Source organism: Danio aesculapii, chromosome 10 (assembly GCF_903798145.1).
Source record: "Danio aesculapii chromosome 10, fDanAes4.1, whole genome shotgun sequence".
In the NCBI taxonomy this organism is placed as follows: domain Eukaryota; kingdom Metazoa; phylum Chordata; class Actinopteri; order Cypriniformes; family Danionidae; genus Danio; species Danio aesculapii.
Genome location: NC_079444.1, coordinates 31854265 through 31875778, shown reverse-complemented (window position 1 = coordinate 31875778; position 21514 = coordinate 31854265). Strand labels below are relative to the sequence as shown.

The following is a 21514-nucleotide window of genomic DNA, read 5'->3' as shown; positions in this document are numbered from 1 at the left end:
ACTTTGCAGGACACCGGCCCTCCAGGATTGAATTTGGGCACCCCTGCTCTATTTATTTACCCTCAGGTTGTTAAAAAAACCTTTATGGGTTACTTTTTTATTTTAAACACAAAGCTGAAGGCTGAAAAAGAAAGCTGAAAACCAGTAACCAAGTTTAAGTTGACTTAAATTGTAGGAAAAACTAATGAAAGTCAATAGTTACAGATTTCCAGTTTCAACAGAAAAGAAACTAAAGGTTTGAAACATGTGGAGGTGAATAAATCACGACAGAATTTTCATTCATGGGTGATCTATTTTTTTGAAACTATTTGTCACAGCCAGATAACTCCAGGTGTAAATTGGGTCTAAATTGTGTTAGACCACAGGCCTGTATAGCCTACTATGATGGTCGCTGAACACACTCAGGATTACAGTATTAGTTTTGAACACCCAAAACCAGTGCAGTCTGACTTTGTGGGTATCGTGTTAACTTTCTTTTTTTACTCAGGCTTTGATCCTCTTGAGATTAGCTGGCAGCTAGCTCTCCGCAACTCTAACATGGTCACCCACTGAAGCTAAGCAGGCTGTGTGTTGTCAGCACCTGGATAGGAGACCACACGGGAAAGCTACATTGCTGCCATAAGTGGTGTTAGTGAGGCCAGCAATGGGTGCTCAACCTGTGGTCTGTGTGGGTCCTAATGCCCCAGTATAATGATGAGACTCTATACTACCCAGTGAGTGCTGTCTTTAGGATGAGATGTTAAACTGAGGTCCTGACTCTCTATGTTTAAAAACATGTGACATAGCTTGCTTAGTTAGCAAATAGCTTGCTTATAATTAGTGCAAATGAAGTTTTGAAGTTTATAATATATATGATTTTTCTTCTTTATAATACACAATAGTATAATATATACTGGATAGGTTTACAGAGACTTGGAAACTATAAGCTCTTGTAATCTTTTTAAAACCTTATCCTGATTCAAAATAAAGCTTTAAATTGCAGCTGTAATCTATATAATTAAACAAAAAGTTATTAAAGTTGGTATGCCGAAAAAAATGTACGCCGGTGCTTGATTTCATTCTTTGCAAACTGATTGGATAGTTGGAAGATGGGGTTGCTAACAAAATGGAGAGGATTGATGAATGAAGAAAGCAGGAAGAAAAGCATAATCTATAATAATTTATTCATTCATTCGTTTTCTTTTTTTCCGCTCAGTCCCTTTATTAATCTGGGGTTCCGCCACAGCGGAATGAACCGCCAACTTTTCCAACATATGTTTTAAGCAGCGGATGCCCTTCTAGCCACAACCCATCACTGGGAAACACCCACACATTCCCAATCACACACAAACACTACGCGCATGTCTTTGGACTGTGGGGGAAACCGGAGCACTGGAGGAAACCCACACGAACACGAGGAGCACATGCAAACTCACAGAAATGTCAACTGGCCAGCTAAGACTTGAACCAGCGACCTTCTTGCTGTGAGGCGATTGTGCTACGCACTGTGCCACCGTGTCACCTAAAGTGGACAAAAATTTTGAATTTAAAACACCAGGTGTAAATGTGAATGCATCTCCTATGTCTTCTTGTGATCAGACTGCCCAAAATACACCTTATCATGTGTAAATAGGACCAAAACAAGGCCTTCCATGTTCTAATCACATTCCTCCACTAGATGGCAATATATTCCACAGTCTTGGTGCTCCAATCCTGCTCTGCAGAATTTATGAAACCCCATTTAAACACTATGCGCCTTCATTTCAATGTGATAATGAGTAAATAAGGAGCTTATAGCTGTTGGGCTACGACTCCAACTGTGATCTCAAATTGCTTCCCTGGAGGGCTCCACTTTAATTAATTCAATATTTAATTCATGAGACATCCTGCTGACTACATGATTAAGTGAAGCCTTTCACATGCGTGTGGTCATTTCTGCCAGTTAATTATGAACTTTATTTATTTTAAATGAAGAAGGGCGACTAATTGTATGTTGTTAATTGTCTCTCCAGACTCCTTTCCTTTATAACCTTTCATGGTGTAAATCTGAGGCAAGATGGATAATCAAGCATACCCAATTAGTTATCACATTTCAAGTGGACATGGAGTGTGAAAGCTTTACTTTCAGCTTTGTGCACAATAGCATTTGCTTATTTTTAAATATGATTTAATATAAAATGTAATCGAGTCCCGTTGTAGATGGGAGAGAGAAAACAAACACACAAAACAGGGCCTACAGTCGCTCACACTTAAAAATGGAAACATCTTTATTTAGAGTTGCCCTTCAAATCAAACTGCACATATGGCACTAATGGCAACCATATGCCTTGAACTGAACATCAAGCAAAACATTTAAATCAACCATTCCCCATTCTGTATTTAATCTACACACTACTTTGTTGTGCACTATTAGAAAACATCTAAGAGAAAACAATATTACTGATGAAAATCTCCCAGTGAGATTGAAGTCTATGTGAAATCAGACAGCATGAAGCATTATATTTTAGGTGAGCAATTCATCCATGCAAGTTAATCCTCTAAAAATAGTTTGTTTTGGTAATCTTCAATTAAAGTCTGACCATTTTCTTCTGTGTTTGGAATGGCGGTATTTCTCTGTTGACATCAGTTTAACGGCTTCAGCCACAATATTCTTAACTACGCCCCTCTTACCATTAGTTTGCTAATAGGGAATGATGTTAGAGATCGGCTGAACGGGTTCAATAATGGTAAAATGTTGAAAACGGTAGTTGTAAAATGAGCCTATTTTCAAAAAGAAATTGCGTGTTGTTTTAAAACAGCTAATTTCTCAGGGTTTTAACATCCTTCAAAACATTAAGGATAATGCAAGTCAGCAAATTACATAACACTGTTCTACTGGTGGCTGCAGGGGGTGCGCAGTGGGTAGCCATTCGCCTCACAGCAAAAAGGTTGCTGGTTCGAGCCTCGGCTGGGTCAGTTGGCATTTCTGTGTGGAGTTTGCATGTTCTCCCTGTGTTCGCCTGGGTTTCCTCTGCGTGCTCCGGTTTCCCCCACAAGTCCAAAGATATGTGGTATAGGTGAATTGGGTATGCTAAAACTGACCATAGTGTGTGTGTGGATGTTTCACGGTGATGGGTTGCGGCTGGAAGGACATCTGCTGCGTAAAACATGTGCTGGATAAGTTGATGGTTCATTCCGCTGTGGCGACCCCAGATTAATATAGGGACAAAGCTGAAAAGAAAATGAATGAAGGTTCTACTGGTTTTGGAATATTTTAAAGGTGCAGTAAGTAAGTTTGACACCCAGTGGTTGAACTAGGTATTGCACTCCTGGTTCAAAACTAACACAGGTTGCCAGGTAGAGGACCGGAGCGAGTGATTTAAACCGTGTTCTAAATAAAAGCAACGACACCTAATAGAAGGAATATTTTTTTATATTTTTTAATATTTAATATTTTTTATATAGTTTTAGTTTGAGCAACACCTCGAATTGATATATTAGAAACGACCTCTATTTCTCACAAGTGAACAACAGAAATCAATGAAATAATGATCATCTCAGGTAAACCTCATATGCTTAATTTAGTATTAAATGCTAGTAATGTGAGTTTAAATGCCATTTTACATGACATTTATTGCCATAATACTGAAAGCAGCAGCAAATAGTTCACCTCAGATCTTGAAAACGAAATAAACTGTTTGAAATTAAACTTGAGAACTAAACACATGAGTGATTCAGCATGTACATTTAATAATGTTAAAGAGGTTTAATATGTATTAAATAGATTATAAACCTACCATTTCATGAGTGAGTTCACTATTCTGTGCTGCTGAACGTCTGTATTTAAATTTCTGTCATGTTTCGTCTGGTGCAAACAGCCAAATTGCTTATCACTGCAAATCTCGTCACGTAGTGTGTTGTTAGGACACAGGGTTACAATGTAACCTGATCACCTAATATTTACATTCGTGATATTTACATAATTTGCTAATTAATAACCTTATGTGGAACTCACATTTCAGTCATGGGCGCATGCTTTGAGAGCCTTTCTGAATGAATGAAGGAAATACAAGGTTTTCCACCAAGGCAACCTGGAGTTCTGAAATATAATTGGCTAAACTGGCATTGTTAAAATTACCAAAACAAGACAGCGTTCCGCTTAACCCAGCCTTTAGCTTAAACCAGCCTAGGCTGGTTGGCTGGTTTTAGCTGGTTGACCAGCCTGGTTTTAGAGGGGTTTTGGCCATTTCCAGGCTGGTTTCCAGCCATTTCCAGCTTGGTTTTAGCTGTCAGGCCGGAAAATGACCAGCCAAAACCAGCTTGACCAGCCTAGCCAAGACCACCTATGTCCAGCTTAAACCAGGCTGGTCAAGTTGGTTTTAGCTGGTCATTTTCCAGCCTGACCAGCTAAGACCAGACTGGAAATGGCTGGAAACGAGCCTGGAAATGGCCAAAACCCCTCTAAAACCAGGCTGGTCAACCAGCTAAAACCAGCCAACCAGCCTAGGCTGGTTTAAGCTGGATTTTTCAGCAGGGACATTTTCAAAGCAGAATAACTGACTTCAGCATTGTTCACTTGGCATGTTTCTTAAATATCTACAAACATATTATGCTATTTATATGCTTTAGAAGAGTCAAAAACCTACATACAGCACCTTTAATGAAGCAATGTTACACATTGTGCCTTTAATAAACATTTACCTGACTCAAGAAAAGGGAAAGAAAAAAAGTGTCCAGCAAAACCATTGAAGTAAAGGACAATCACAGAGCAGTGGCAAGATGATCTTAATACATACAGACAGCTTGTTTTCCCTGAAGTCCACCATATTCTGCTTGTCTTCTGTGAAAACCCACCAAAGCAATTCATTTGTCAAAACTCCACCACGTGTGGCATTGATTTTCTGCTACCTTACATTTACCGCAGCAGCTCGCCGCCATTGCCTTGTTCTTCTCACTGACAGATTTAACGCAATTAAAATGGAAACACTGTGAAGCAGTCAAGTGTTAAACCAGGTTGAGGTTTGATGAAATGCTGTGATTATCAGCATCAGTTCATCTATTGAGGAGCCGCATGAACTCCTAAAACAACAGCTGACTGCGGCGCACGTGTGAAGCTTTACTGATAGTGCTAAACGGGAACAGCAGATCGTCAATAACTTCAGATCAGCCGTTACATCTTCTACATTCTAGTGGTGGATACTTCAGCACTGCATCACCCTGTCGAAAATTAACACCAGGCAATCCATCATTCTAAAAGAGAAAGATCCACAGGTTAAATATACACAGATCACGCATATCAGGAGTGAGTCTCTTTGTATATACAGCGCTCAACATAAATAAGTACACCCCATTTTGAAAATGAATATTTTATCTATTTTTCAGTGAATATGGGTAATATACACTTACTGGCCACTTTATTAGGTACATCTTACTAGTACCTGATTGGATCCACTTTTGCCTTCAGAACTGCCTTAATCCTTCGTTGCAAAGATTTAACAAGGTACTGGAAATATTCCTCAGAGATTTTAGTCCATATTGACATGATAGCATCACACAATTGCTGCAGATTTGTTGGCTGCACATCCATGATGCAAATCTCCCGTTCCACCACATTTAAAAGGTGCTCTATTGGATTGAGTTATGGTGACTGTGGAGGCCATTTAAGTACAGTGAACTCATTGTCATGTTCAAGAAACTAGTCTGAGATGATTCGCGCTTTATGACATGGCGAGTTATCATGCTGGAAGTAGCCATCAGAAGATTGGTACACTGTGGTCATAAAGGGATGGACATGGTCAGCAACAATACTTAGGTAAGCTGTGGCGTTGACACGATGCTCAATTGGTACTAACTGAGCATCTAATTGACCAAAGTGTGCCAAGAAAATATCCCCCACACCATTACGCCACCACCAGCAGCCTGAACCATTGACACAAGGCAGGATGGATCTATGCTTTCATGTTGTTGATGCCAAATTTTGACCCTACCATCTGAATGTCGCAGCAGAAATCAAGACTCATCATACCAGGCAACGTTTTTCCAATCTTCTATTGTCCAATTTTGGTGAGCCTGTGCCAATTGTAGCCTCAGTTTCCTGTTCTTAGCTGACAGGAGTGGCACCCAGTGTGGTCTTCTGCTGTTGTAGCCCATCCACCTCAAGGTTCAATATGTTGTGCATTCAGAGATGCTCTTCTGCATACCTCGGTTGTAACGAGTGGTTATTTGAGTTACTGCTGCCTTTCTATCAGCTCCAACCAGTCTGAGGAGGCTATTCTCCTCTGACATCTGGCATCAACAAGGCATTTGCGCCCACAGAACTGCCGCTTAATAGATATTTTCTCCTTTTTCGAACCATTCTCCGTACACCCTAGAGATGGTTGTGCGTGAAAATCCCAGTAGATACGCAGTTTCTGAAATACGCAGACCAGCCCATTCTAGCACCAACAACCATGCCACGTTCAAAGTCACTTAAATCACCTTTCTTCCCCATTCTGATGCTTCAGTTCAACCTCCATGTACCTAATAAAGTGGCCGCTGAGTGTATTTTGGTGTATTTAAAAAAAAACTGATTTAGATTTATTTATTAAAATAATATTTTAGTCACAGAACATCTTTAGAAATAGAAAGATAATACATTCAATTTCCAAAAAAATTATAAATTACAAAATAAAAATGTATTTCATATTTTTTTCCTAACATAAATTTGGGCCACTGATTTTGGGGTGTTATCATAAGATATTTTGTTAGATTAGCTCCAGATTTGGCTTCAGTACTGACTAATCTATTGCATATGCACAAATATAATATTGTAAAGCATCCTATAGAAAATATTAATTTAAACGAGAGATTTGTGATGGGTGTAATCACTGTATATCAGCAATCCAAATAAACATTTTTCAAGTGCTATACAAAATGATTCCACTATAGCTTGTAAAATCACAGTATTTATTTACATATGGTGTGAAATATAATAGACATGTATGCATGTGCTATATAAAGGTCGTAAATATCAAACAAAGATCCTAATATACTGTCAAACATACAATTATTAGCAAATACAGTCTGTTGGATATGTATATTATTTGGAGTTGAGACTTTTAAAAGGATAGTTCACACAAAAGTTGTCACCCAAAAATGAAAATTCTGTCATGAATTACTCTCCTTCGTGTCATTCCAAAACCCTGAGATCTTCGTTCTTCTTCAGAACACAAATCAAGATATTTTAGATGAAATCAGAGAGCTCTCTCGTCCTCTATAAACAGGAAAAGTCTAAAAAGAAAACTTAAAATATTGTCAAAATATTCCATGTGACTTTAATTATAATCATATGAAGCTTAAAAAATGGCTGCACGTCGGCTCAGTGATTAGCACTGTCGCCTCACAGCAAGGAGATCAGTGGTTCGAGTCCCAGCTAGGTCAGTTGGCATTTCTGTGTGGAGTTTACATGTTGTTGCAGAGTTGGCGTGGGTTTCCTCCGGGTGCTCCGGTTTCCCCCACAGTTCACATGCGCTATAGGTTAATTGGATTATCTAAATTGGCCGTAGTGTATGAGTTTGTTTGAATGTGTGTATGGGTGTTTCCCAGTACTGGGTTACGGCTGGAAGGGCATCCGCTGCATAAAACATATGCTGGAATAGTTGGTGGTTGATTCCGCTGTGTTGACCTCTGATAAATCAGAGATTAATCTAAAGGAAAATGAATGAATGAAGCTCTGTACAAATTTGAGCGTATTTTTAAACATTTGTTGCGAGTTTGCTTTCACCTGATTGAATATGTGCCATCTTCATTTGTTGAATTGTGGAATATTTGAGCAGTGTAATATGATTTTGCAACAAACGACAACAAACTGGTACTTAATCTGACTGGGGGCCAGACAGGCTTCATGTAGATGTCTTTTCAGCCCTGAGAAGGACAACTTAAATAACTATTTAATTACTGTCTGTGGCAATTGTTAGGGCAGTGTGATCATGACCGTCATATTTTCATAAGATTCTAAACACAATGGCCATCTTGTTTGTTGGCGTTTGTTTGTGTGGTGTGAATTGGCCTTAAAATATATTAATTTGGGACTGAAACAACATGAGGGTGAGTAATAAATAAAAGAATTGACATTTTTAGGTGAAATAACCATTTAGTTCACTTACACTCAGGGAATTTTCAGCTGAAACCTCCTCAAAAATGCAAGTCAACAGCTACCGCCATTTTGAGAGTACAAAAAAAAAAAAAACACAGTTGACGTCAGAATTATCATATTTGGACTTTCAGTAGTGATTATTAAACCACACTGAACTGAGCTAAACTGAACTGAACTTAAACACTACAAATTGAACTACACTGTTCCAATTTACTATGACCTTTTATGTGAAGCTGCTTTGACACAATCTACATTGTATAAGCGCTATACAAATAAAGGTGAATTGAATTGAATTATCAATTATTATTTTTTCCCCCAATTTCTGTTTAACAGAGAGCAGTTTTTTTTCAACACATTTCTAAACATAATAGTTTTAATAACTCATTTCTAATAACTGATTTATTTTATCTTTGCCATAATGACAGCAAATAATAGTTTACCAGATATTTTTCAAGACAATTCTATACAGCTTAAAGTGACATTTAAAGACTTAACTAGGTTAATTAGGTTAACTAGGCAGGTTAGGGTAATTAGGCAAGTTATTGTATAACGATGGTTTGTTTTATAGACTATCAAAAAATATATATATTGCTTATGCGGGCTAATAATTTTGACCATAAAATGGTCTTTAAAAAATTAAAAACTGCTTTTATTCTAGCTGAAATAAAACAAATAAGACTTTCTCTACACGAAAAAAATATTATCAGACATACTGTGAAAATTTCCTTGCTCTGTTAAACATTTGCTAAATATTTAAAAAAGAAAGAAAATTCAAAGGGGGGCTAATAATTCTGACTTCAACTGTGTAGACAAAACAAAATTAATACCTGTGGTTCATGAACAGTGTTGCCAAATATAGCTGACTTTTTTCAGCCCAAAACCCACCCAAATGCACAAAAAAGCCCAAAAATATTAGATTATTATTCAATTTTAATTAATTTAGATTGAATCTTACCTAGTTATGTTAACTGTCATAATTTTTTAACCATACAGCAACCAACACCAGCAGTCACAGAACCACAACATATCCGGATCACATCGAACACTGGTAGTAGGTAGTGCAATCTACACAACATGTATAAGAGCAGTGTGTGGGTGGAAGGGGGGCCACCCACACAGTGCACTTACACATGTTGTGTAGATTGCACTACCAATTAGAGTATGTTTTACTTTTGAAATGGGGTATTTCGTTCATCACATTTGGTGTTTTGAATTCTTTTCAACATAATTAGGTTTTGCTCATCATTGCTTCAATGTTTGTCTTGCTCACAATTGTGGTCTGTTATTATTAATATTATTGCACACTGAACCATTTATCGAATCTATGGATTTAAGTTAATAATGCTGTAATCTATGTTCAACTTTGATTGTTTCGCTTCATGGAGCCGTAGGTATTCATTTTGTTTTGCCTGTATGTTGTATTACTTTCAAAGTGAACAATCCCTTTAAAGAGATAATTCATTCAAAACTAAAAACAAAAAAATTGTAAACATTTACTTTTCCTTTAGACCTTTACCTTGTCACAAACCTGTTTGTGTTTCTTTCTACTGTTGTTCTACACAAAAGAAGATATTTTGAGGAAAGCTGAAAACAGGTAACCATTGACTTCCATACTATTTGCTTTTCATACTGTGGAGGTCAATGGCAACCAATTTCAAGCTTTCTATAAAAATATCTTCTATTAGTTTAGTTAGCTTCTTTTGGCATTTCTGTGTGGAGTTTGCATGTTCTCCCCGTGTTCGTGCGGGTTTCCTCTGTGTGCTTTGATTTCCCCCACAGTCCAAACACATGCACTATAGGTGAATTGAATAAGCTTGTAAGTATGTGTGTGAATGAGTGTGTAGGGATGTTTCACAGTACAGGGTTGCAGCTGGAAGGGCATCCACTGTGTAAAACATGTGCTGGATAAGTTGGTGGTTCATTCCGCAGTGGCAACCCCTGATGAATAAAGGGACTAAGCTGAAGGAAAATGAATGCATGAATGAGTTTCAGCAGAAAAACGAAACTCATAAAGATTTGAGGATGAGTAAATAGTGAGTACATTTAGCTTTTTGGTTGAACTATCATTTTAAAGAAATAACAGGACATGAATGAAGGTATAATATAGACTAGGTTATTATAAAAACACAATGTACTGATACGCAACAACTTAATCCACCAAGAATAACGTACTTACACAAACACAATAAAAAAATGATAAATGAGAGTACTACAGTAGGTCCTTTTGAACATAAAAGTCAATAGGCCGTCTGATATATTCCCATTAATGATACTGGCATCACTTAAAATGCAAAAGATCCCGATGCAGGTCAAAGGTCAATCAGAGGAAAAATCTCAATTGGGACCTGACACAGAAAGGTCAACGCTCAGTCTTGTGTCTTTGTGTATGATATGCATTCAGGAAGCTTGATGTAGAAGGTTTCTTGTTTCACAAAAAACTGAAAGTCATGCCCATATACAGTATGTGGTGGTCATAGTTTTTGTCTTTAGTAAGGATAGTGTTTCTGCTTCTTCCCTGCAAAACACGCCATCCACGTGCACAAAAGCATGGCCGCCGCTGCTCTCCAGCCCCGGTGCAGTAATAAGCCCATCCGATCTCACAAGAACCTGAAAAACATAAAAGGATAATCAGGACTCATTCATTATGTTCACACAATATAATATGCAACGCACAATATGTGTTTTTATATAGTTCAAAAGAAGCCAATAGACCAATTTCCAGTTTGTAAACATTCAGGATGTGCGCGCAGCGAGGTTGCAGAAAAAACCAGGAGCGCTAGCATTTACAGCGAGGGAATGACATCCGATGTAGTACAGAGTTTGTTGTTGCCTTAGAAATAAGTTATATTGATTACATATTTTATATATTAATTACATAATGCTTTCAGCGTATTATAACAGCTCGTCACCCAGTGATAAGCACAGTTATTCGGCAAAATTAACATTAAAGTGAGCGCGCTCGTCTGACAGGTTTATTTGCGATAGCACCCTCCCAATGGATATTGGATGAGATGAAATGGCCAAGCATCCAGCCCAAATATACAACATCTCATTGAAACACCAAGTGATTTTCCAAGAGAGAAGTTAAAGATCTACAAGTCTTTGGATGCCTACAATTTTGTTCTGTGTGGTCATGTGCAAGAAATAATGTTCCATGATTACCAGATTCAAACTTTGTAGTGCTAAAGACCAAGGTTCTGCCTAGCCAAAGACAAGGAGAGAAGACGGAACTGTACAAGGCCTGGGTAATCATCAAGCAAAAAGACTGCATTCTGACAGTGAACTGCACCTGTATAGCAGGGTTAGGATATGTGAACTTACATTTTTACATTTCATTCGTAGCATTCAGTGTCTGCAGTTTAATGAACCATATTTTTGCTGAAATTATTGCTGCAATCAAAAACGAGTAATGTGTATGATTTAGCATAGCGTGAACTGCAGAGTCAAGCATTTTAATTAGGTCCTCACTGCATTCAGCTCCCTTTTAGCCAAAGACGGCAGCGGTTGGCATTAAAAGCAGTGTGGTGTACAGTAAAAGTTACGTTTTTTATTTTTGGAATTTGGCATCCTTCCACAAAACACGACATGTTTGCTATTGCAACCGGTGTTTTTTGCAACCGGGAATCGGTGTGACCTGTGTCATGTGTGACCTAGGTTGGTAATTCCTCATTATTACCAACAATCGTCTGTACACAAAAGACGGCAAGCATATTTTAAACAAAACTATTAATAAAGAAATTAATTCATTCATTTATTCATTCAGAAAATGACAACTGAAAAACAAATGTTCTCATGTGTTGTGAGTAAGAATCAAGGGTTATTCCACCAAATATTTTTTTGTAATCACATATATTTGCATGTATTATTAAATATTGCTGCATGCAGGTGAGAGGGCTTGACAGCCACCTATAGGACATACTCTTCCTGTCTTAATGCACCAGACATTTAGTTAGAAACACTTATGTCAATTGAAGTTTTGTTCCTCGCCACTTTTGCCACTGTCTTGCTTGGTTTGGGACTTGTGGAGCTGCGCATCGATGGATTTGCTTTTCAGTGATTGGACTTTCAGCAGCAAAAATTAAACCACATTGAAATAAACTAAACTGAACTTTAACTCTGAAACTGGACTGACAGACTCAATTTCAATTTACTAGAACTTCTCTGTGAAGCTGCTTTGACCCAGTCTACATTGTAAAAGTGCTATAGAAATAAAGATGAATTCAATTGAATTGAATATATTTATTTAAAAACGTTCTAATATGATAATTTAGTGCTCAAGGACATTTCTCATTATTATTAACGCAGAAAACAGTTGTGCTGCTTATAACAACTATATTTTTATTAAACATTTTTTTAGGTCTTCATGAGGAAAAGAAAGTAAAAAATAACAGCGTTTAATAGTAATAGATTCGTTTTTGGGATTATGGTCACTTATGATCTATGTAAAATAACTTTAAAATAAAAGTATTAGTTTCTTAAAACAAACAAAAACCCATAACATGTACAGGTGAAGACTATTATTAGCACTCTTATGAAATTAGAATTAGTTTTCAAATAATTCTCAAGCGATGTTTAATGGAGCCAGGGAAATTTTCACAGCATTTCCTATCCGCTTGATAAGTCGTGACATATCTGTGACGAATGGAATACTGTTTCCGAGTCTAAGCGGCTACTCATTTGAATTGAGAAAATATGCGTTTATGACCTTTTTAGTCATATCACACATTAAAGTGAATTTTATATAAAATCATAGTGTACTCATCATCCTCTGAGCTTGCTGCATCACATATGCCAAAATTTTAACAATTTATAAAAAATGTGTAATTTTCTGGCCGTCTGATATAAGGCATGGACATATATTGCAATCGCAATTTTTGAAAGTATTACATCACTTTGTGAACGTTTATTATTACCATTTGATGAGTCTCCTCATACAGTTTAATAGAGCACTTGGACTCCGCTTAGCGTGACGTCACACTTAACAATAATCTTGTAATCTGGAGAAAGTCTTATTTCTTTTAGTTTAGCTGGAATTAAAACTATATTAAATTTTTATCATCATTTATTAGCCCTCTTAAGAACACCTTTTTTCCCCATTGGCTACAAAACAAACCATTTAACTAACTTGAATAGTTAACATTTAACTATTTGAATAGTTAACAGTTAACAATTAACCTATTTAAGCTATTAAATTGCACTTTATTACACTTTAAATTAATTAAACCTATTTTGTTCAAAAATGTGTTGAAAAACCATCTCTCCGTTAAACAACACTTAAAAATACTTGAAAAATAATTGAAATTTTACAGGAGGGCTAATAATTTAGACTTCAACTGTAAATTTACTGGCCACACTCACAATTCAATTCATGTTTATTTCTCTAGCGCTTTTACAATGTGATTGTGTCAAAGCAGCTTCCCGCAGAAGATTATAGTGAATTGAAACTGTGTCAGTCACAAAAATGTCCAATAATGGCATTTTGAAAGAGTATTTTTTGCCAGGTGTAATATAATTAAAAGTTTTGTGTGTGAACGTACACGTAAGTATGACCAAACATACCAAGATCAAACTGGTCAGAACTGTTGCTGCAAGTCTGTCTGACCTCTTCACTGTCCCAGCCTAAAGGGTACAGGGCACATCCAGACCCGATCAGCAGCCCTGCAAACACACAAACACACACCGTGAATACAAACACACCCAAGAGAAACTTTAAAACAAGACTGAAAGAGCTCCCATTGCTTTGAGGAGGAGAGTGCGATATCTCCTGAAAATAGACCATAGGCATTAAAAATAGCACTTCATGCATTTTGTCACTGGTCTAAAAAGCTATTATTTGTTTTACTGCAAACAACGCTGGGATCATTAGCTTGTTTTTTTTATTTGACACAGATACTCGATCACACGCTAACGCAAACTCACACCTCCGCAGAGACGAAGAAGCACAAATCTAGTGCTTCATCTGGACTCAAGATCCAAACAGCCATGAAAATATGATAATGAATGCAGCAAGAAGCTTATTTATAAACAAGCTTCTTGGGAATTCTTTCATATTTCTCCTTTTATGTTCTTACCAATTCAGCAAAAATAAACAGGCATGTAATTCCCACCAGAAACACATAAAGCTGTAGGTTCAATACGGCTCCTCCTCTCCAGTGAGCTCTAAATCTTTTCCAGAACGTTTCCTAATAAAATGAACTGCAAACCATGTGCCATTGTTCACCCTGATGCTTATAGTTCACTTTATTATATATATTTTTAATTTGTTTATTTAAAGACAAAACATTTTAAATGAGTAGTGATTAGTGATCATGTTGGAAAATCATTTAGACAATTTAATGTGGATTATATCTATGCTATAACCACACCAGCACTTTCAAGGTCCTATGTTTGATTTTACTTCCAGGCCTTGAATCCATATGGCTGTAATTCAAGTACTTATAAGTATTTTCAAGAAGTGTGGTGTTGCGTTCGCAGGTGTGCATGTCTCTCTCTCTCTCTCTCTCTCCCTCTCTTTTCATCTGCACCCTAATTATGCAGACGACGTGCCCTGGGATTGGCTGGAGTGACCCAGGGCGTCTTTTAAAAAGGGAAAACGGGCGTGGGGCAGGAGAGTGAGTTGGTTGGTGTGGTGATTTTGCGTTTGGTGTAATAACAAATTACATAGTTGCTAAGGGTTATTTTTGATTGTGTTTTTTCAGTTTAGTGTGTGTGTGTGTGTGTGTGTGTGTAGATCTTGATTTTTTGTTTGTTGTTTATCCATTTGTGACCATCTGAACCACAAGAAAGTATGACAAAAACAATAAAGCATCAGCATTTCTCACTTTGTGCACATTATCAAACAGAGCATGGTTTGCAAAGCATTCAACTGCACGTACACAAAAGCAAGTACACTAAGTATACTTTTGGACTTAAGTAAATACCTGTATATAGAGTGAACTATCTGTCTAACAGTGTGAATGGAACACATATTTAACAGCTAGAGCGTCTGTCCTGTAATGTTCGCTTCTCTTTGTGTCTGGTTACAAATGATGGGTGTGTGATCATCTCAAGTTGTCTGTGCCCAAGTAGCTGTTGTCTGCGATAATGAAAGGGCAAAGAAGCGAACACAAAGAACACTCCCACACCAGCTAAAAGTAACAACGTTTATTTTTGGAATGAAGCGCTTTCATTTGTACTCATACTTTGATGTGTTGGATATTCTTTGATATATTAAAACCCAGATTCAGGCATTAGTATCCCAGTATTGTAGAAGCCGCTCTTTGTCAGACTTTCAAAAGAAAAAAAAACAGTCTTTGTCTTTAAAATTCTTCAAATGCCTCCTTTTCCCTCCACCCATTCAAGCAGGCCTGAAAATCCATTACTTTGAGTCAGGCACTTATAAAAATGACATTCGGAGTTGCAAAAGACTGCCAAAGAATACAGAGAGGGGAAATAAGCTTTTAGATCATTTCATATTTTTCACCGGGAATCACAGGAACTATGAATAAGGAATCGATAGCTGATATTGGGCCAGATATTATGCGCATGAAGAATTAAGCTTTTACATATTGCACATTTCAGCCTGGTTTTTAAAGTTGCGAGTGCAGCAGTTCTCCTTGACCAAGACAAAAATGGACCGTCGCAGTGCTGTGAAACGAGGAGGTCCTTTCGTCACAGAAAAGGTGAGGAAAAATTGACAGTGATAAAGTGAATACGAGGGACGGAGAGCTGCACACACTCACTCTGAAAAATGCAGCTTGTTGGCCTACAGTGGGCTTCTGGCAGTATGTGGCTCTGGCTTTTCAGCTGTGTTAATCCTATAGTTTAGGGAAAGTTTGGGGAAAAGTATGAAGTGTACATTCAGCATATACTAATTAAAGTGCATGCTGGTGTGTGCAATAAAGGTTTACACAAGACTAGAGTGCAAAAATTTATAAAAACTGGCATGCACTATGTAGTGTGGCCATAGACATTCCTACACAAACAGACACTATGCATTAAAAAAACAAGTATGAAATAAAAGTAGTATAGATTGGATACAGTGCACAACAAAGTTGGTATGCACTAAGTAGTGTTGACCACAAAATAACACTATATAAATAGATGGTATGCATTTAAAAAAAATAAGTATGCACTAAAAGTAACGTAGATTAGATACAGTGCACAAAAAATGGTATGCACTATGTAGTGTTGATCACAAACAATTACACACTGTGCATATTAAAAACAAGTATGCACTAAAGGTAGCATAGATTGGATACAGTGCACAACAAAACAGGTATGCACTATGTAGTGTTCACCATAAACAACTACTATACACAAAGACACTATGCATTAAAAACAAGTATGCTCTAAAAGTAGCATAGATTGGATACAGTGCACAACAAAACAGGTATGCACTATGTAGTGTTCACCACAAACCATTTATATACAAAAAGACACCAAGCATTTTAAGAAACAAGTATGCACTAAAAATAGCATAGATATGATACAGTGCACAACAAAACTGGTATGCACTATGTAGTGTTGACCACAGACAATTACTATATAAATAGATACTATGCATTTGAAAAATTAAGTATGCACTAAAAGTAACGTAGATTGGATACAGTGCACAACAAAACTGGCATGCACTATAGTGTTGACCACAAACAAGTACACAAACTATATAGTGTTGAGCACAGACAATTACTATATAGACACTATGCATTTAAGAAATAAGCATGCACTACATAATACAGTGCACAACAGAACTAGTATGTACTATGTAGAGTTGACCACAAACAAGTAAACAAATAGACACAATGCATTTAAAAAAAACAAGTATGCACTAAAAGTAGTATAGATTGAATACAGTGCACAACAAAACTGGTATGCACTATGTAGTGTTGACCACAAAATAACACTATATAAATAGCTAGTATGCATTTAAAATATAAGTATGCACTAAAAGTAACGTAGATTGGATGCATTGCACAACAAAACTGGTATGCAGTATGTAGTGTTGACCACAAAATAACACTATATAAATAGATAGTATGCATTTAAAAGAATAAGTATGCACTAAAAGTAACGTAGATTGGATACAGTGCACAACAAAGCTGGTATGCACTATGTAGTGTTGATCACAAACAATTACACAAATAGAAACTGTGCATATTAAAAACAAGTATGCACTAAAGGTAGCATAGATTGGATGCAGTGCACAACAAAACTGGTATGTGCTTTGTAGTGTTTACCATAAACAACTACTATACACAAAGACACTTTGCATTAAAAAACAAGTATGCTCTAAAAGTAGCATAGATTGGATACAGTGCACAACAAAACTGGCATGCACTATAGTGTTGACCACAAACAAGTACACAAACTATATAGTGTTGAGCACAGACAATTACTATATAGACACTATGCATTTAAGAAATAAGCATGCACTACATAATACAGTGCACAACAGAACTAGTATGTACTATGTAGAGTTGACCACAAACAAGTATACAAATAGACACAATGCATTTAAAAAAAACAAGTATGCACTAAAAGTAGTATAGATTGAATACAGTGCACAACAAAACTGGTATGCACTATGTAGTGTTGACCACAAAATAACACTATAAATAAATAGATAGTATGCATTTAAAAAAATAAGTATGCACTACAAGTAACGTAGATTGGATACAGTGCACAACAAAACTGGTATGCAGTTATGTAGTGTTGATCACAAACAATTACACAAATAGACACTGTGCATATTAAAAATAAGTATGCACTAAAGGTAGCATAGATTAAATGCAGTGCACAACAAAACTGGTATGCAGTTATGTAGTGTTGACCACAGACAATTACTATATAAATAGATACTATGCATTTGAAAAATTAAGTATGCACTAAAAGTAACGTAGATTGGATACATTGCACAACAAAACTGGTATGCACTAGTAGTGTTGACCACAAAATAACACTATATAAATAGATAGTATGCATTTAAAAGAATAAGTATGCACTAAAAGTAACGTAGATTGGATACAGTGCACAACAAAACTGGTATGCAGTTATGTAGTGTTGATCACAAACAATTACACAAATAGACACTGTGCATATTAAAAACAAGTATGCACTAAAGGTAGCATAGATTGGATACAGTGCACAACAAAACAGGTATGCACTATGTAGTGTTCACCACAAACCATTACTATACAAATAGACACTAAGCGTTTTAAGAAACAAGTATGCACTAAAAGTAGCATAGATTGGATACAGTGCACAACAAAACAGGTATGCACTATGTAGTGTTTACCATAAACAAGTACACAAATATATACTATGCATTTAAAAAAAAGTATGCACTAAAACTAACATAGATTGGATACAGTGCACAACAAAACTGGTAGTAGTATGTAGTGTTAACCAAGTAGAAACTATGCATTTAAAAAACAAGTATGCACTAAAAGTAGCATAGACTGGATACAGCGCTCAACAAAACTGGTATTCATATAGTGTTGACAAAACAATTACTATACAACCAGATACTATGCATTTAAAAAAACAAGTATACACTAAATGTAACATACCGTGCTGTGCGCACATGAAAATTGTATGCAGTCTACACTACAAAAAGCAGCACCAGAGCTCAAAATGTGAGAAACTCCAAAGGAATTTTGCTTTGACTTGAAGAAAAGAGCGGAAAGTTTGACTCATTAGATAATGATCTCATGAAACGGCAAGTGTGCGCTCAGAAGTGTACAGACAGAAAATATGAAGCGGAGAGCAGTAGGTTTGTGTGAGAAAGAAAGAGGAGATGAGAATCCAGCAGGAGAATCTCGTCTCGAAGGATTCTCATGTTGCTCACATATAAAGATCAAGCTCCGACCTGAAACCCATAATCCTGTTTTAAAGCCTCATCTAAACACAATTCTCTCTCAGCTTGGAGACTGGCAGGCTTTTGAATTTTAATCAGGCCACAAAAACAGTGATCAACTTCAATCTTCTCAGTCCCATGTCGCACGCGCTGCCAATACTTGAGATCCCAGGAAGGAGTACGTTTATATCAAGTGCATTAGAATTAGTTCATGCTTGTCTTGAAAGGAAGATTGGTTTAGCACACCATGCTTTATTGAAACAATACTTTAATACTGTAATTTAGTAAATGAATGCAGGAACTTAATAATAATAATAATAATAATAATAATAATTATTATTATTATTATTTCTATGCGTATATACATTTCTAAATACTGTATCTCACCATAAAAACAAAACATGAACTATAAACTATGAATAATAATAATAATAATAATAATAATAATAATAATAATAATAATAATTCTTAACCAATTTCTTATTGTAATTTCTGAAGTTCTTTATTTTTAAATAGTTATATTCTTATTATTTGAAAACCTTTTAGGATCTGAACAGTACTTGATACATTTACTAGTAATAAGATCAACAACAACAATTTTTAAATTTCTCACCATGGATAAGATTGTATTAACTTTAGTTTATTTATTAAGTGTTTAATGTTTAGCAACCATCAGTAAGTTTATAAATATATTAAAAACAACAGTAACAACAACATATTATACAGTATATATTTAAATACATTTATCGGCCACTTTATTAGGTACACATGTCCAACTGCTTGTTAATGCAAATTTCTAAACAGCCAATCACATGGCGGCAACTCAATGCATTTAGGCATGTAGACATGGTCAAGACGATCTGCTGCAGTTCAAACCGAGCATCAGAATGGGGAAGAGAAGCCGAAGGCAGCAGAAGACCACACCGGGTGCCATTCCTGTCAGCTAAGAACAGGAAACTGAGGCTACAATTGGCACAGGCTCACCAAAATTGGACAATAGAAGATTGGAAAAAAACGTTGCCTGGTCTGATGAGTCTCGATTTCTGCTGCGACATTCGGATGGTAGGGTCAGAACTTGGCATCAAAAACATGAATGCATGGATCCATCCAGCCTTGTATCGACGGTTCAGGTTGGTGGTGGTGGTGTAATGGTGTGGGAGATATTTTTTCTTGGCACACTTTGGGTCCATTATTCCAATCATCTCAGACTGGTTTCTTGAACATGACAATGAGTTCACTGTACTCAAATGGCCTCCACAGTCACTAGATCTCAATCCAATAGAGCACCTTTGGGATGTGGTGGAACGGGAGATCCGCATCATGGATGTGCAGCCGACAAATCTGCAACTGCGTGATGCTATCATGTCAATATGGACCAAAATCTCTGAGGAATATTTCTAGTAGCTTGTTAAATCTATGCCACGAAGCATTAAGGCAGTTCTGAAGGCAAAAGGAGGTCCAACCCGGTACTAGTAAAGTGTACCTAATAAAGTGGCCGGTGAGTGAAATAAATCAATAATAAAATCAATATATAATAATGGGGTGGAATGGTGGCTCAGTGGTTAGCACTGCCGCCTCACAGCAAGAAGGACACTGGTTCGAGTCCCGGCTGAGTGTGTATGGGTGTTTCCCAGTACTGGTTTGCCGCTGGAGGGGCATCTGCTGCATAAAACATGCTGGAATATTTGGCGGTTCATTCCGCTGTGGCGATCTCTGAAATAGAGACTAAGCCGAAAGAAATGAATGAATGAATAATAATAATAATAATAATAATATTTCCCAGTGATAGGTTGCAGCTGGAAGGGCATCCGCTGCGTAAAACATATGCTGGATAAGTTGGCGGTTCATTCCGCTGTGGCGACCCCAGATAAATAAAGGGAATAAGCTGAAAAGAAAACGAATGAATGATGATAATAATAATAATAATAATGATAATAATAATAATAATTTATTGTTTTTTATATATTACTAAATTATTTCAGTGTTATTATTATTATTTATTGAATCCTAATTTATTATTTGTAATATTTATTAAAGCTCTAATTTTAACGGAAATTAAATTCATTTAAAACATCTGAATGTTGTAACTGCTAATTTAGAAATGTAATTAAATAAACATTTAGCTGTTTGTTATTTAGAAATATGTTAAAATGTACAAAATAAACAATCTATCAGAGACTACGGTATACAACACACTTACTTTACAGCATCTTAAAACAAAATCTAAAAATAAACTACAGACTAGTTAAAATAACAGGAGGCTGCAACCCTGATAACAATGTTTTTAAGAGGTAGATATACCCCCCCCCCCCCCACACACACACACACACCTACACACCCACACACAGCTGTGGTCATTGTGTAACATAGCAGATGGTCCACTGTCAACACTACACACACACAAACCTGACAACACCTCTGGAAATGAGAAGACCAAAAGATGAGGGACAACAACAACAGGACGCTGTTTACACAAGCTTAAAGACACAGCCTTCATACCCGGGATGAGCGATATTGTATTAAAACTACATCACAATATTTCCGGCTATTTATTGCGATCACTTTATCAACTGACGATACCTCAT

General features: G+C 36.6%; 1 protein-coding gene across 1 annotated transcript in view; it reads right to left on the bottom strand.

The window, feature by feature from the left end:
- Window positions 1-6886: 6886 nt before the first annotated feature.
- lhfpl6 (LHFPL tetraspan subfamily member 6) overlaps window positions 6887-21514 on the bottom strand; it is an 81672-nt gene continuing 67044 nt past the window's right edge. The window contains 3 exon segments of the mRNA XM_056467009.1: window positions 6887-10653; window positions 10656-10699; window positions 13652-13750. Of these exon segments, the coding sequence (XP_056322984.1) occupies window positions 10579-10653; window positions 10656-10699; window positions 13652-13750 (218 nt within the window). The 3' untranslated portion in view covers window positions 6887-10578.